The 15,300-nt window shown below is 34.7% G+C and overlaps 2 protein-coding genes across 2 annotated transcripts; both read left to right on the forward strand.

Annotated features, from left to right (window-relative positions):
• The first annotated feature begins 1,499 nt into the window (after positions 1-1,499).
• Positions 1,500-13,422, forward strand: LOC131944057 (putative acyl-CoA dehydrogenase 6). The gene is made up of 10 exons (XM_059304515.1): positions 1,500-1,677; positions 2,421-2,541; positions 3,513-3,642; positions 4,115-4,221; positions 5,835-6,002; positions 7,252-7,425; positions 7,865-8,026; positions 8,456-8,606; positions 9,032-9,136; positions 12,407-13,422. The coding sequence occupies exons 1-9, from the start codon at positions 1,513-1,515 to the stop codon at positions 9,126-9,128; spliced, it is 1,275 nt and encodes a 424-aa protein (XP_059160498.1). The 5' UTR covers positions 1,500-1,512; the 3' UTR covers positions 9,129-9,136; positions 12,407-13,422.
• LOC131944051 (tigger transposable element-derived protein 2-like) lies at positions 9,520-11,589 on the forward strand (the record flags this gene model as incomplete). Its single annotated transcript, XM_059304508.1, is given in 4 exon segments — positions 9,520-9,530; positions 9,830-10,487; positions 10,583-11,002; positions 11,034-11,589. Coding segments are annotated over 4 exon segments (1,645 nt in total), but the record flags the coding sequence as incomplete, so codon positions are not given.
• Positions 13,423-15,300: the final 1,878 nt, after the last annotated feature.

Below are 15,300 nucleotides of genomic sequence, written 5' to 3' on the forward strand. Positions count from 1 at the left end.
TAGGTAGGCCAAATAAAACTTGGAAAAGGTCAGCAGTCAGTAAATAGAAACAGCCGCAGAGTTTCTTCCAGGCATCTCTTCGGGGGGGGGGGGGGCATCTGAAATTTTCGGGGGAGGCCGAAAAAAAAGTCTGCCGCCCCCCCCCCCCCCTCCTCCCGAAAATTTCAAGTGCCCCCCTCCCTTCCCCCCCCCCAGTCCCCGGAGTAAAAGTCTGAAAGAAACACTGAGAGTATATTGGAGAGGTGTGGTTGGGTCCTTATGCTTCACGGGGATGATGCTGATGATGCTGATGATGATGGCTACTAAAAATGGACCTTTATTTGCGTGGCTGCTGATCACCTGATCAGGATGTTTACGGGATTTCTATTGCGTGTCCCCTCGTAGTAAAACGTTTTGTTTTTCTCGTTGATTACAGGGCAAAAGAGTAGTTCAAATATGCTCAGCATAACCGGATAACAATACTTAGGCCTTGTACGGAAACAGTGCTTGACTCCATCTACACGGATGTGTTATTTACGGTTGAATGAACATTGTTAATCTATGGCTCGTCGGACCTTCACGCACTATTCAGCGATGGGATGGGAGGACTGGGATGGCGTGCGTGTCAAGCCTCAATCGCTATACCCAGGATTGAGTAGTAGGCTAACTATTATCAGGCAATAAACTTGTGTAAGCTACAATTTAATTAGGGATAAACAATGTATTGAAGTGAAAAGGCAAGGCAAGCAGACGGAACATATTTTCTGCTTACATAGAAAAATCCGTCTTAAACTTACGACATAAGTCAACACGTATTTTATTAGTCAAATGGTTCTTCCACACATAACAATACGTTTTTTTCTGTTTTCTATAGGAGGAAACAACAGTGCCCTTTTAAATCCTTCTTTTCACGTTTTCTCAACTTTGCATTTTTACTCAAAATTCAACATTCAAATCGGTAAGGCCTTTGGACCCTTTGTCTTAAAAGACAGAAACTTTCTACATATATTTAGCATTATACTATCTACAATACTACGTTTGTACATCAAGTTTACTGCAATACTTCAGGAAATTTTGATATTTATGTAGCACCACCCCCTAATTTTTGTACATAGTTTTACGTAAAAAATTGAATATGAGCGATCGCAATGGATAAACGTAGAAATATATAGATCTAGTTTGATTTGAGAAATCTAAATATGTCATCATATTTTTAAATCTCTTTTGGGAACCAAGTTATAGAGGTTTGAAAAGGTGTTAGTTTTTACACCTTTTCATGGGTTCCATGGCAACCCTGTACTGCTATTGGCGGCTATATATATTTTTTCTATAGGTTAACAACTAGACTAGTAACATATAAATCTATTAAACACATTGAAACATGTTAAATTAAAGAAAAATTATATCCGTGGTGTCTATCCTTAAGATATTATTTGTAGATCTATACTAGTCTACTATAGACTATAGTCTAGTTTTTGTAAACTAGGCCTAGGCCTTTATTATTTGGGGTTTTTTAAAAACTCTACTTATAAAATGCAAGAAACGAAAATGGCTGCTAGACTTGTTTCCAATCCAAGCAAAGTGTTGTTTATACGGAGATGTTTTTCCAGTAGCCGAGCATTACTTCAAGTTAAAGATGAAAAAGATGACATAATTTTTGGGCCAGAACATTGGGAATTGCGTTCTACTCTTAGGAAGGTAAATATAGAATTTATAATCACACAAACTAGAGTAGACAGACAGTGTCAGTGATTCGTCCTCAGCCGCCAGTGATGTGAAGACTCAGTTCAAAGTTCAACTCAACATTCATTCACAATAAATAAATCGGGTCCATAAATCGAAGTCTACTTGTACTAGACTCTAGATCTATTTATTAAATAGATTTAGTATACTCTAGATCTGTATCTAGACTCTAACGATTACCCAACAAAACGCAATGAAGTATCTAACTAAGTATTTCTAGATCTAGACTAGACTACTAGAATCTAGACTCTAGAGTCTAACTTTACTAATTAGTAATTAGAATCTACTAATATATATAGTATTAATGAATTAATGTTATAATATACTGTATTATACTAAATCATTAGTCAACAGACTACCCTGTCTCTCAGCTGTTTCCCTTTCAAACCTGATGGTCTATGGGGCAAGTGAATTAGAGTTCACTTGTTTCTGTGACCTCGCCATATGAAGAGATAGTATGGTCAGCACTTTGCCCAGCCTCCTTTACTTGAAGTTAGGTACCCATCAGAGTTCTACTGTCTTGAACCCGGATTCGAACTCGAGACTTACGGGTTAGCAGTCCAGCTCTCTACCGCTAGACCACTCCTTCCCATATGCCGTACTGGGGTATCCTGTATTTTTTATCATTTTTTTTTTAAATAGGCCTATAAGGTATATCTACTATGAAGCTTTTTGTCACTATTGTAACTTTTTTCCAGATAATTGATAAGGAGATCAATCCATATGTTGATGAATGGGAAGCAAACAGAAGATTTCCTGCTCACAAAGTTTTCAAAATCCTTGGGGACAATGGTTTCCTGGGTGTTTCCAAACCTAAAGGTAATAAAGTCCTTTCTAGCAGTTTTGACTCTGTTCTTTAAGTAACCCGAAAGTCTTTTGTCTAAAAAAAAGTAACAAAACTTGTAATTATTCATTAGCTAAAGAATAATTACAATGCTTGGAACAAAAAAATCATATTTTTACCATGTTTTTTTAACGATAAGTTTCGTTATTCTTTTTTGATAAACATAATTTTTTATTTTATTATAAATTGTAATTATAAATAATAAACAAATAGATCATAATAATTAAAAAATAAATTATTTATAATTAATTTATGTATATAATTTATTATTATTTGAAATCTATCTGGTCAATGACTATATTTCAAAAAGTTACAAAATATTGTTTAGAAAGTTTTAAAATAATATCTGTTAATACAGAAATAAATGGAAGTTGAAGAAAAAAAATGCATTATTCTACTCATTAGGTTCTTCACTAGTGTTTTTCAAAAGATTCCAGTTTTCTTAATTTTCAATTTCACTTTTCAGGGTACTCAATTTTTAGACCACTTTTTTTAATGTACCATATCATATCATGCTAGCAAATTTAATGTCAACGAATAACTGATACTTCTTCATTCTAAATTATAATGTTGATTTCCTCCAGTACAATTAAGTATTACATGTCAAACCTTAATGCACCTTATAGACCATTGACTCTGCTTTCTGTTTGGATTTGCTTATAGCCTTTATCCATCGAAGAGCAAACAACAAGGAAACAGTTGTTTGATTTTGAGGTTTTCTCTCCTAAATTAATAGCTGTCCCCCAGCTATTGAGCCTTATCTGCCAAGGGAGATTCAAACTCAGGATTTTTCAGTTCAGCTCTAACAACCCGACCACTCCGACCCCCCAACTGATCACTGACTTGCTCTTTTCTGACCTTGTCTATTGATTTTATAATTTAAAAAAATATATATATTTGTGATTTTCTTCAGAAAATAAATTGTCATACATGTTCATTCATACAGCATATGGTGGCCTTGAACTTGACTACAGTTACAGTGTGGCGGTGGCTGAGGAGCTTGGCAACATTAAATGTGGTTCTATCCCTATGGCCATTGGTGTACAAACAGACATGGCCACACCTGCCTTAGCCAGGTATGCATTATTTAATTTTTGTTTAAATATCTACCCGAAAATTATATTTTGTTTACATTATAATATTTATTTATTTTTTACTGATGTAATTTTTTGACACATTCGCAGAATATTCTTCGATGAAAATTAAGTGAGTTAATGTGTGAACTATTAAAAAAATGTGTAAACAAAAAAACATATTAATGACATAACAGACTACCAGCAATAACGTGACCTACAATAGTATGTAAAACTCAGAAAAGCAATAAACACTTGTCATTGCTAGTCACAGCATTCCAACAGTTTGGAAGGGTTGACTAAAAGCTGGAAGGATTTAAGTAATTTTTTTGCAAATAACAGTATATTTGTAGTATACTGTTTAGTATTTTTTCTCCTACTATTCATGTTGTATGCTTAGCTTGCACTTTGTTGTGAATTTTCTAGAACTATTTAAAAACATTTTTTATAAACGCTTTATGAATGACACTTTCAGGTTTGGCAGTGACTTTTTAAAAAAAGAATTTCTGGTGCCAACAATTGCTGGAGACTATGTGGCCTGTCTTGGTGTTAGCGAGGTGGGTGCAGGTTCTGATGTTGCTAGTAAGTTTCTGTTGTGTTTTTATTCCTTCTTCGGCTTAGTCCCCCCCTGGCTTTTAAATTATGTCCTGCATATAATCACATCTTTTTCTTTCTTTTTATTACTTTTGATTACCGAAGTAGAATCAGGGGGTGCAGTTTCTGATGTTGCTAGTAAGTTTCCGTTGTGATTTTATTCCTGCTTTGGCATAGTCCCCACCCCGTATCTTTTTATTACTTTTGATTACCGAAGTAGAATAAGGCAAAGCCAAATGTATAAATTTACTTTTCTTGACCACAGTAAATTCAGTCTGGTGCTCCAATCTACTTCTAAAAACATTTTTACCTTTCTGTTTTTCCTTGTGGATTCTATTCCATTATTCTAGCCTGTTAGTGTTGTTTAATTGGATTTTCTTAATCAGACCTATCCACTTAATTTCTTTTGCTAATATTTACTCCTGATTTGAACTTTGGCATACCTTATGAAATCATACATTTAAGATTGTGTCTAGCGAGTGTATTTGAAACATGTTGGCTAATGGTTTACTTTTAAAGCACTGTGTTCCTGAGCCATCTAGAAAGAAACTGTTTTTTACCCTTGTGCTAATTATTCTGGGCTAAGTATTTTTAACAGCACCATTAACTTTGACTTAACCCTCTGGTTTAGCTATTAGACACGTTGATCACTGCCTTCCCTAGTATATTATTTTCCTCTCTTTTTTGTGATCAGAATCATTTTGTAATTGCATCGTTACAAAACAGAATGTAAAGGTTTTTTTTGGAACTAGATTTCTAGTGTTTTATTTATTTCTAATTTTTCCTGGTTTTATTTTTGCTATTCTGAACTATCCATTTTTTAATTTGATGTATTTTACTTTTTATAAATGTTTGTTACTCTTTAGTATTTGTTGTTCTTGTTTCTTTTTTGTCAGCGAAAAAATATGTGGTTAATTTTTTTTAATGTCCTTTTAATACCTTTTCATTGTAAACAATAATTTTTTTTCCAATTTGCTTACAAAGCTTTGTTTAGTTTTTTTCCAGTAATTTTTCAAAATATCCCAATATTTTCTTCAATAAAGTTTTGTTTTCTTCAAACATTTCTCAAGATATCCAAATATTTTCTTCAATAAAATTTTGTTTTCTTCAAACATTTCTCAAGATATCCCAATATTTTCTTCAATAAAATTTTGTTTTCTTCAAAAATTTCTCAAGATATCCAAATATTTTCTTCAATAAAATTTTGTTTTCTTCAAACATTTCTCAAGATATCCCAATATTTTCTTCAATAAAATTTTGTTTTCTTCAAACATTTCTCAAGATATCCCAATATTTTCTTCACTAAAATTTTGTTTTCTTCAAACATTTTTCAAGATATCCCAATATTTTCTTCAATAAAATTTTGTTTTCTTCAAACATTTCTCAAGATATCCCAATATTTTCTTCAATAAAATTTTGTTTTCTTCAAACATTTCTCAAGATATCCCAATATTTTCTTCAATAAAGTTTTGTTTTCTTCAAACATTTCTCAAGATATCCCAATATTTTCTTCAATAAAGTTTTGTTTTCTTCAAACATTTCTCAAGATATCCCAATATCTTCTTCAATAAAGTTTTGTTTTTTTACGAATATTTCTCAAGATATCCAAACCAGAGCCTCCAGAGTGGGAGATGATCTGATCATCAATGGTGGCAAGATGTGGACCACCAACGGTGCCCAGGCAGATTGGATGTGCTGCCTGGCCAACACCAGTGATGGCAAGTCTCACTCCAACAAATCACTCATCTGTCTGCCCATGAAGACTCCAGGTCAGCTTGCTTTAGATTGTTTGAAAAGTAAATAAACTTAAGAGATTGTGTGGTTAAATCTTAAATTTGTATATTTCCAAAAAAAAATTTAAAAATACTTCATTAGCTGTATTATAAGATTTACGAGCCGGCCCGCGGCATAACATACGCCGCTATTTAGTTGTTTCTAATTTTCAATAATTCATAATTTGTGAATTCGACAGTACCAACGCTGACACTGAAAATATTTCTTTAAAACACTATAAGTAGCTCGTTAATAAAAACTATTAGGCTATTTTCCATGTCAAAAACTTTTTGTTTTGTTTTTTAACAAACCTTTTTACAAATTGTAGGCTACTTCTCTATAACAATTTGCTGTTAAGCAAGATTGGCCATATATTATTTGTTGTAATTTTACACCCCACCAGTTGTAACAATAAGTAAAGAGTTTCAATTGTACATCAGACGTTGTTACTAGGCTAGTATAACCATCAGTGAATAAACTGTACTTTTATAAACCACCCCATGTGGCAGTGAGTAAAGAGATGAAATTGTACCAGGCTATATAGCCATCAGTAAATAAATTGTTGTATTTGTATACCCACCAGGTGTAACAATAACAGTGTTTCTTCCAGACTTTTTTCTCGGGGGGGGGGGGGGCACTTGAAATCTTCGGGGTGGGGGGGGTAAACTTTGTTCGGGGGGGCAGACACTGTTAAAAGTATATATTTTCTATATAAATTATATAAATTTCATTTCGTTAGGGGGGGGGGGGGGGGGCCAAAGGCCCCCCCCCCCCCCCCCTCGAAGAGTTGCCTGGAAGAAACTCTGAACAATAAGTAAAGAGATTAAATAAATTGTTGTATTTGTATACCCACCAGGTGTAACAATAAGTAAAGAGATTAAATAAATTGTTGTATTTGTATACCCACCAGGTGTAACAATAAGTAAAGAGATTAAATAAATTGTTGTATTTGTATACCCACCAGGTGTAACAATAAATAAAGAGATTAAATAAATTGTTGTATTTATATATCCACTAGGTGTGACAATAAGTAAAGAGATTAAATTGTACCAGACTAGAATAGCCATCAATAAATAAATTGTTGCTGTTTATACCACACAAGGTGTGACAATAAGTAAAGAGATTATATATATAGGCTATATAGCCATCAATGAATAACTTGTTGTATTTGTAAATCCACCAGGTAATAAGTAAAGAGATGAAATTGCACCATGCTCGTATGCTTGTATTTGTATATCCCACCAGGTGTAACAATAAGTAAAGAGATTAAAAAGCTCGGTATGTGGAGCTCTGACACAGTGCAGGTGTACTTTGAAGATGTCAAGGTCCCTCGCTCATTTATCATTGGGGAGGAAGGTCAAGGGTTCATATACCAGATGCTGCAGTTTCAGGAAGAACGGTTGTTTGCTGCAGCTGTTGGTAGGTCTTGAGAGCTTTTAGATTCTTGTTTTCTTTTTTAAAAACTTTCAGTTAAAATCTGATTAGGCTATTTACACTCAATATCCCATCTTACACAAAACTTTTGACTTTTCTTTGTTTGAAGTTTAAAAAACTGGAACAACAACTTCTCATGTTGTAACCCAAAATGTAACTACCAAAGTTTATGTTGTAGCTAAAATCTAATTACCAAATTTTACGATAACCAAAATGTAATAACCAAATATTATGTTGTAACTAAAATCTAATTATCAAATTTAACATGATAACCAAAATGTAATAACCAAGTTTTATGTTGTAACTAAAATATAAGAACCAAATTTTTTCCTTTAACCAAAATATATTAACGTAATTTCATGCCATGACCAAAATGTAAAAACCACATTTCACTCTGATGTTTTTTTTTCTTCTACGTCCCCAGCACTTTTGCCGCTAGAAAGTATGATAGAGGAGACCATAAAGTACACGTCACAGAGGAAAATCTTTGGCCAGCCGGTACTCAACAACCAGGTTGTACATTTCACCCTGGCTGAGTTGGCCACTGAGATAGAGATGTTGAGGTCGGCCACCTACAGGGCCGCGGGTCAGTCAGGAAAATAAATTTATTTTTAGCCTTTTCTAAATTTAAATAAAAATCTTAATGGGAGAATTTTAATATATTTGGTACATATAAATAAAAATGGTTTTTATATTATAAATGTATTCAATCCTTAGTACAGTTATATCTTATCAATAGGTTCAAGTAAATGATAAGAAAATCATAAATACTGAATTTTATTAATTTAAAAATTTAATTTAATTAATTTAATACTAAATGACTGATTGTTATACTGATTTTTCAACTCTCTAGGTTTTTGATAATAAAAAAAAAATTTAATTGTCTGGTCTGCTTTAAATTTTTGGGGGTTTTTTTTTAAAAATAAATTGATATTTTAAAATCTTGTGTTTTAAAGATTTCATAGACTGTCAATCCTGATAATTTCATTACAAAATATTTTGTATTTGTCTACAGCCTTGTACACCAGGGGTCAAGATGTAACAAAACTGGCCTCAATGTGCAAGTTAAAAACTGGACGTCTGCTGCGTGAGGCGTCAGACAAGTGCCTTCAGTACTGGGGTGGTATGGGTTTCACAGAGGAGGTCATGATCAGCCGCATGTACCGGTCAGTTGACCCTTGGTTTTCTATATTGATAAATATGTACCGGTCAGTCTGCCCTTGGTTTTCTATAATTGATAAACATGTACCGGTCAGTCTGCCCTTGGTTTTATTAATTTGGTATATATGTACTGGTCAGTTTATCGTCAATTTTCTAATAATTAGTAAATATGCCTTGATCAGGTTATCTTGGTTTTTAAAAAAGTATTAAATATCTAGTTATAAGCTTTCACATTAGCAGTAGAATATAGATCGACTTAGTTTTATTTTATTTATTGTGTTATGATCAGAAGAGGACTTAACATTTGATTCTGTTGGCTGAGATCTCTTTAGCCTTAAGTAATTGGTCTGTTCAGCCCCACACTGTTTAGTACATTAACTTAGTTCATATATTTTTTGTCAATTTTTGTTTACTGTTTAACATCTTCCAGGGACATGCGACTTATTTCAATAGGAGGTGGGGCTGATGAGGTCATGCTGTCCATAATTTGTAAGCTGATGAATACGTTACCCAAGTTGAAGAAGTAGAGCTTCAGGTAATACACAAATTAGATTACTACAGGAAAGAAACTGGTGTTAAAAATGTGATTGTTTTACTTTTGTTGGATAATGTTTTGGTGTGTGTTATAAACTGATAGGGTAGACTGCTCTATCTTTGACCGGGTTCTAACTTCGACCGAATTCCGTCTTTGGGCAGAAAATAATTTTTTTAAAAATAAATAAATACCATTGGCTAAAAAATACTTATATATTATGTTACGCAATTAAACTGTGGGGGATTTCCCTTTTGTTATGACATGTCTATTTTAGCCGTTTTTGCTCTCTTTACTCACAAATTTAGGCCCCTTAGCGTCAGTGAGTTTTTTGAGTGAAAATATCGAATTTCCATTTTGTCAACGTTTTCTTGCCGTGCTTCACAATGCCAAACATGTAAGTAAAAATAGTTTTAAACTTTTTTAAACATGAAAAGAGTTTATAATACAGGTTAATCTACATATATGTACTTTTTAATTTATATTTAGGGCTCTAAAAATAAAAATAATTGTGAAAAACATATCGGTGGAAGTTAGAACCATGTAAAAAAATGGGGTGTTCTAACTTTGACCGATCTATCCAAATGTCCACCTAGCGTAGCATAAATAATTTGACCACTAGGCTAGGCCTATTAGGCTATTTTTTTTATAAAAATGTAATTAAAAACAAATGACTTGTATATGTTTTATCAACAGACACAAAGGCCTAAAGGAAAAAAGGTCATATGCAACATATGAGACTGAAAGCCTTAGCCAAGCTGTAGATGCTGTTAACAAGGGCAAGTCCTACGGAAAGGCAGCTTAACAGTTTGGGCTACCCAAAACAACTATAATTGACCACGTAAAAGGCCGCATAAAAGAAGGGTCTAAGCCAGGCCGAAGCTGTGGGAGCCATCCAGCTTTAGAAAATGAAATTGTCTTGAGGGTCCTGGAGGCATCGAAGGCGGGGTTTCCTTATACAAAACGCAGCCTTCTAGCAATGATAGGAAATATTGCTAAGCGTCTGGAAATCCAGACACGATTCAAAAATGGGATTCCTGGAGAAGGGTATTGGAGTAAAATGAAAGTACGGCACCCCGAACTGACCATCCGAAACCCTGAAGCTGTACCTCAGTGTAGAACGACAATGCTAAACAGCAATGTTGCTAAGAACTACTTTGATGACCTGGAGAAACTGTTGGCTGAATCCCACCTTATGTCGCAGCCTCACCGCATTTGGAATTGTGACGAAACTGGGATTCAGCTACAGCACAAGCCAACAAAAGTAGTTGCCCAGAAAGGTGTAAGAGGGGTGTCAGCACGTGTGACGGGTCTCGTGACAATAGCACAGTATTTGCCACGGTCAATGCCACTGGTGAGGCAATGCCCCCGATGATTATCGTGAAGGAGAAAACCCAGAGAGTGGTATCGTCCTTCAACGTGACCGATGCTCCAAAGGGCGCTGTGTAGACTTATCAGAAGTCTGGGTGGATGGAAGATTTTTTGAGAGTCCAATGGTTCAAACAAGTTTATCTAAAACATTTTGGCGAAGATTGCCCCCAGCTTCTCCTGTTAGATTCACAAAGCTCCCATGAGGTTGTGGATCTGCTGGAAACAGCAAGGAAAGAAAATATCCACACATTTGCCTTACCACCCCATACGACACACAAGCTGCAGCCGCTAGACAAATGTGTCTTTGGGCCGTTTAAAAAATATTATGTGGCAGCATGCACTGAATTTCTTTCAGAGCACCTGGCAAATGTGATCAGTAAAGTCACATGGACTAAACTTTTCACTGCAGCATGGAGCCAAGCCTTTTGCCCAAGCACAATCAAAAAAGCTTTTCAGGCTACCCGAATCTATCCGTTTGTTCCACGGTTCTCACAAGAAGTGACACATTGCCAAGTGAGTATATGACTAGCAAGCACCTCCAACACAAGTGGCAAGCAATCAAGTTCAACCAATTGCTTCTGTCTCTCAAGATATGGCCATGTTCGAGCAAGCATATGCTCCCTCTGCTCCTGAAACAGTGATCGACGCGGATGTCCTCAACACTGACCCATGGTGGTCACCTCCTGAATACCAAAATGAAAGTATAGGCGAAATACGTGCTACGGGTGCTAGCGAAAACTTTTCGGACATCTTAAAGCTTGCCATGGACATAAGTGGCATCGAAGAGGAAGCCGTTGACCTAGCTGCAAGTGGAAGTGAAAACAGAATGGTGGAAACTGTGCTGGAAACAAATGAGAGATGGTTGGCGGAATTATCAAGTGTTTTTGATAAACCAGTCTTGCCAACGGCGGAAAAAAAAAAGCTCAGCACAATAACAATACATAAGTTGTTGACTAGTGATGAGGTAATTGGAATGAAGCAAAAGCAAGCCGAGGAAAAGGAAAGCAAGTTAAATGAGAAGAAAAGACGTGCAGATATGAGAAAAGAGAAGGCTGCAAAAAAAAATAAAAAATTAATGAAGTGTTGTAGGCCCACCTGCAGTTATTATTTTCAATGTGTTGTCTGTAAATTACTGTTAAAAATGTTGTTGTGTTTACTTCTTTTTTTGTTTTTGTTTACAATTGAAGATAAAGTTATTTTAAAACCTTTAGCTCGTGAGAAAACAGATCGGTCAGTTAGAGCAGTCTACCCTATCAGATCTCAAGTGACAAATGGCAGAAGAAACAAGAATAGATGGGGACATTTTGATATTTTGTGTTTTTTTTATAAGTGTCGAGGCGTTGTCATATAACTGAAGTTACCAATCAGCTGTTCTGAGATTACAGTTACTGGTTTCACTTATCTGCTGTGTTGAGATCCCAGTTATTAGGCTTTTTTATCATTTATTCACACTCCATATACAAAGTTTATGTTTACAGTATTGGTCAAAAGGAAAAACAAAACACATAAAAAACTTGTGAATTCACTTTTAGTTTTGTACCTTTCCGAACATGACGGTACATGGGGCATGTGAAGTAGGCCTAGAGTTTACCTGTTTTAGTGATCCCATTATATGAAGGGATAGTGTGGTCACCACTATGCCCAACCACTTTAGCTTTCCTTAACATTTCCAGGGGGGAAAAAAAATTTATTTTCTTCTATTCTCGATAGGAATTATAAGGTAAAAAAAAGAAATCCCTTTTATACCATTGCAAATCAAAATTAATAATAGAGGAAAATAAAAATGTTTTTTGTTGGGAAATATTTATCCTGCTGGAGATCAACATCAAGTAATTCATAAAGTTGCTGTTATCAAACAAATTGATAATATTTTGTTTTAACACAAAAGTTTGTGTATTTCAGACAATCATTTGAACTGTTTTACACTACAGACAGCTATGGATTTTTTAAAAAATCTTATCAATTCTGCAAGTAAATGCTTGTGCGACCGGTTTGTCGTAAGATTTGATTAAGATAAATCAGGTAAACAGTAAGTTCACAGTGATTATTATATGATCAATCTAATACCTGTGATTTTTTTATCTTGATGCAATATGTACACAGTTGTTTCATGTTATTTCTATTGTTGTGATAATTTAACCATTTGTATTATTATTTTTAATGATTGGTGAGGTTGAGAATCATAAGATTTTTTACGGGATTTTTTACAACTATATGTAAAATGTGTGACTGCATGTTTGGAGACTGCTAACACTAAAGTTCGAGTTTGAATCCCAGGTTCATGTTGATAGAACTTCTGAGCCCACCCCGCTCTTATGGGTACCTGACTCACATTAGGGAAAGTAAAGGCAGTTGGGCATAATGCTGACTACACTATCCCTCCATATGCCGGGGTTACTTATCTTGCCCCATGGACTGGAAGGACCGTCAGGTTCAAAAGGGTACTTAACTATATTGGAACATGTTTTAATACGAGGTTTATTGTAGAACTGACTATATACATTTGACTACAGAGGATGCAGAAAAGTTAATTTGCATGTAAAAGCAAGGCTATTTTCATGTAAATAGGCTTTTTTATTTCATTATATCAGATTTTTTTTTTTGTGCATGTGCTGTTGTGTTTAAATTCATAAAATAATCAGAGTTAGACCTACATTGTGATTGCCTAGATATCATTTTTGCGCTTGTTGAAATACTTTTTTTTAAATATCTGTAGATAATTATTTGGTTTAGTACTGTTGATTGATTTTATGATGATTGACTTTATGAAAAGGTGCCCTAGAATCAGTTTGAAACTTTTTAATTTGTGCATGTCACATCTAAGTTTTGACAGTTTTTATATAATGATGTCCATACATGTTCCTTATTAGGTCTACAATTTCTTTAATATGTTTCAATTGCAAATAAATATTGATGTTTGCTAATATATATATATATATATATATATATATATATATATATATATATATATATATATGTTTTAATGGAATGGTACAAACAATGAAATGAATAAATTTGAAATTAGAAGCCTGATAATTATTTATTCTTTGTTGCATTTAGTAATTGCTTGAAGTAATGTAGTATATGTCTGCTTTTACCTATATGTCTAGTATATGTTCTTGGATTGTATAAATAAGACAACAAACACCGATGCCACAGTTTTAAAAAATGTCTGCTTAGTGTCTTTTCTCAAATTGATCCTGGAAATTTAAATCGTATTAGGTGTTTATGGGTGTGACATTACTTAAACACAGTTCTCTGCTGTTACCTTGGTCCTTTATTATTATAGTCAGCATATACGACACGTCGTGTCTCTGGGTATAGTCAATTACCACATGGATAGACATCATCTACACGGTAAACATTGAGTATACAAGGGAAGTAACTACAATATGCATAATAATAAGGGACGTAACGATAATTCACAATACATAACGTAACAATGGTACTAACCAGAGAAAGACACCCCTGCATAATTAACTGACTTATAAATAAATACTAAAGTATTGGATTAATCAACAGGCACACATTATTAAAACACATTACATATTATTAGGTACATTAGATATCAAATAGGGCTCGTCAATAGATGACTTCACACTCGTAGGGGGGAGGGGGGTCCGTAATTTTGAGACGATGGGGGGGGGGGGTTCAGATGGTGGAACGTCACATTTTTGCATTCACAAAAAGTTATGTTAGAAAACAAATTTTAGCTGTTGCTTCGCGTTTTAGAAAACTGTTTTAATAAATTGTAATAGGAATTGATTAAAATATTCTATGTTGAGAGAGTTCAAACAAGATTTTGGAAAAATATCGATCTTTTAAGAAAAATACAACAGGTGTGACGTCATTTTAGGGGGGGGTCTGGCTTTTTTTGACGACGTGTGACGAAGGGGAGGGGGAGCAGGTAAAAATCGTCAAAAAAGCGTGACGTCATTTATGGATGAACCCAAACAGCGTAACTATAGAAACAAATTGTTATTTTTGTTCCGGCTATTATAAAACCAGCCTTTCTGGACTTTCTGCACAGTTCTGGAATATCCAAAAGTAGCCAAATTTGTGACGTGATCTTAAAGGCGAATCTGTGATTGGCTGTAACGAGATGTCAATCAATTCAACAACACCATTTTAGGAAACATGGCGTTTGGGCTCGCTACGCAATCCAATAACCAATAAGCACGGGGAGATTACTTCAGATTTTGTTCACATGGTTATTTTTAACTTTTTGCTTTTTCATTGTTGTCTCCCCTTGAGCTATGTATCTTGACGTCTTTAATCTCCGCCTGTTGTGTTTCTTTATCCACACAACCCAGGGGTATAAACTATAAATCTAATTAGATTTTTTTTTACCTGATGTTTGAAACTCTTGTTTGATCCTAAGGCTGACCCAGCCCACGGTGTTGGGTGAAGAGAATATTTGCACAGCTAACTAAACCATAAGGGGTCATCCATAAATGACGTCACGCTTTTTTGACGATTTTTACCTTCCCCCCCCCCCCCCCCCCCACCTCCTATCACCATTTATTGAAACAGTTTTCTAAAACGCGAAACAACAGCTAAAATTTGTTTTCTAACATTACTTTTTGATAATGCAAAAATGTGACGTCCCACCATCTGAATCCCCCCCCCCCCCATCACACACATCGTCAAAAAATTACGGACCCCCTCCCCCCTACGAGTGTGACGTAATTTATGGACGACCCCTAATAACAAGATTTTACTCCATCGAATTTAGTTCGATGGCTTTCCTCTTATTTATTTATTTGTTGTTCATTTCTATTTGTTTTTTGTTTTTT

This window comes from Physella acuta, unplaced genomic scaffold (assembly GCF_028476545.2).
Source record: "Physella acuta isolate Inbredline_101_S28 unplaced genomic scaffold, ASM2847654v3 ptg000479l, whole genome shotgun sequence".
Classification (NCBI taxonomy): Eukaryota; Metazoa; Mollusca; class Gastropoda; family Physidae; genus Physella; species Physella acuta.

Bases quoted from the DNA above. Each gene is read 5' to 3' on its own strand.
- LOC131944057 (XM_059304515.1), top strand. From the start codon at position 1,513: ATGCAAGAAACGAAAATGGCTGCTAGACTTGTTTCCAATCCAAGCAAA. The intron at 1,678-2,420 runs GTAAATATAGAA...ACTTTTTTCCAG, and splicing joins TGCGTTCTACTCTTAGGAAG to ATAATTGATAAGGAGATCAA. The intron at 2,542-3,512 runs GTAATAAAGTCC...TCATTCATACAG, and splicing joins GGGTGTTTCCAAACCTAAAG to CATATGGTGGCCTTGAACTT.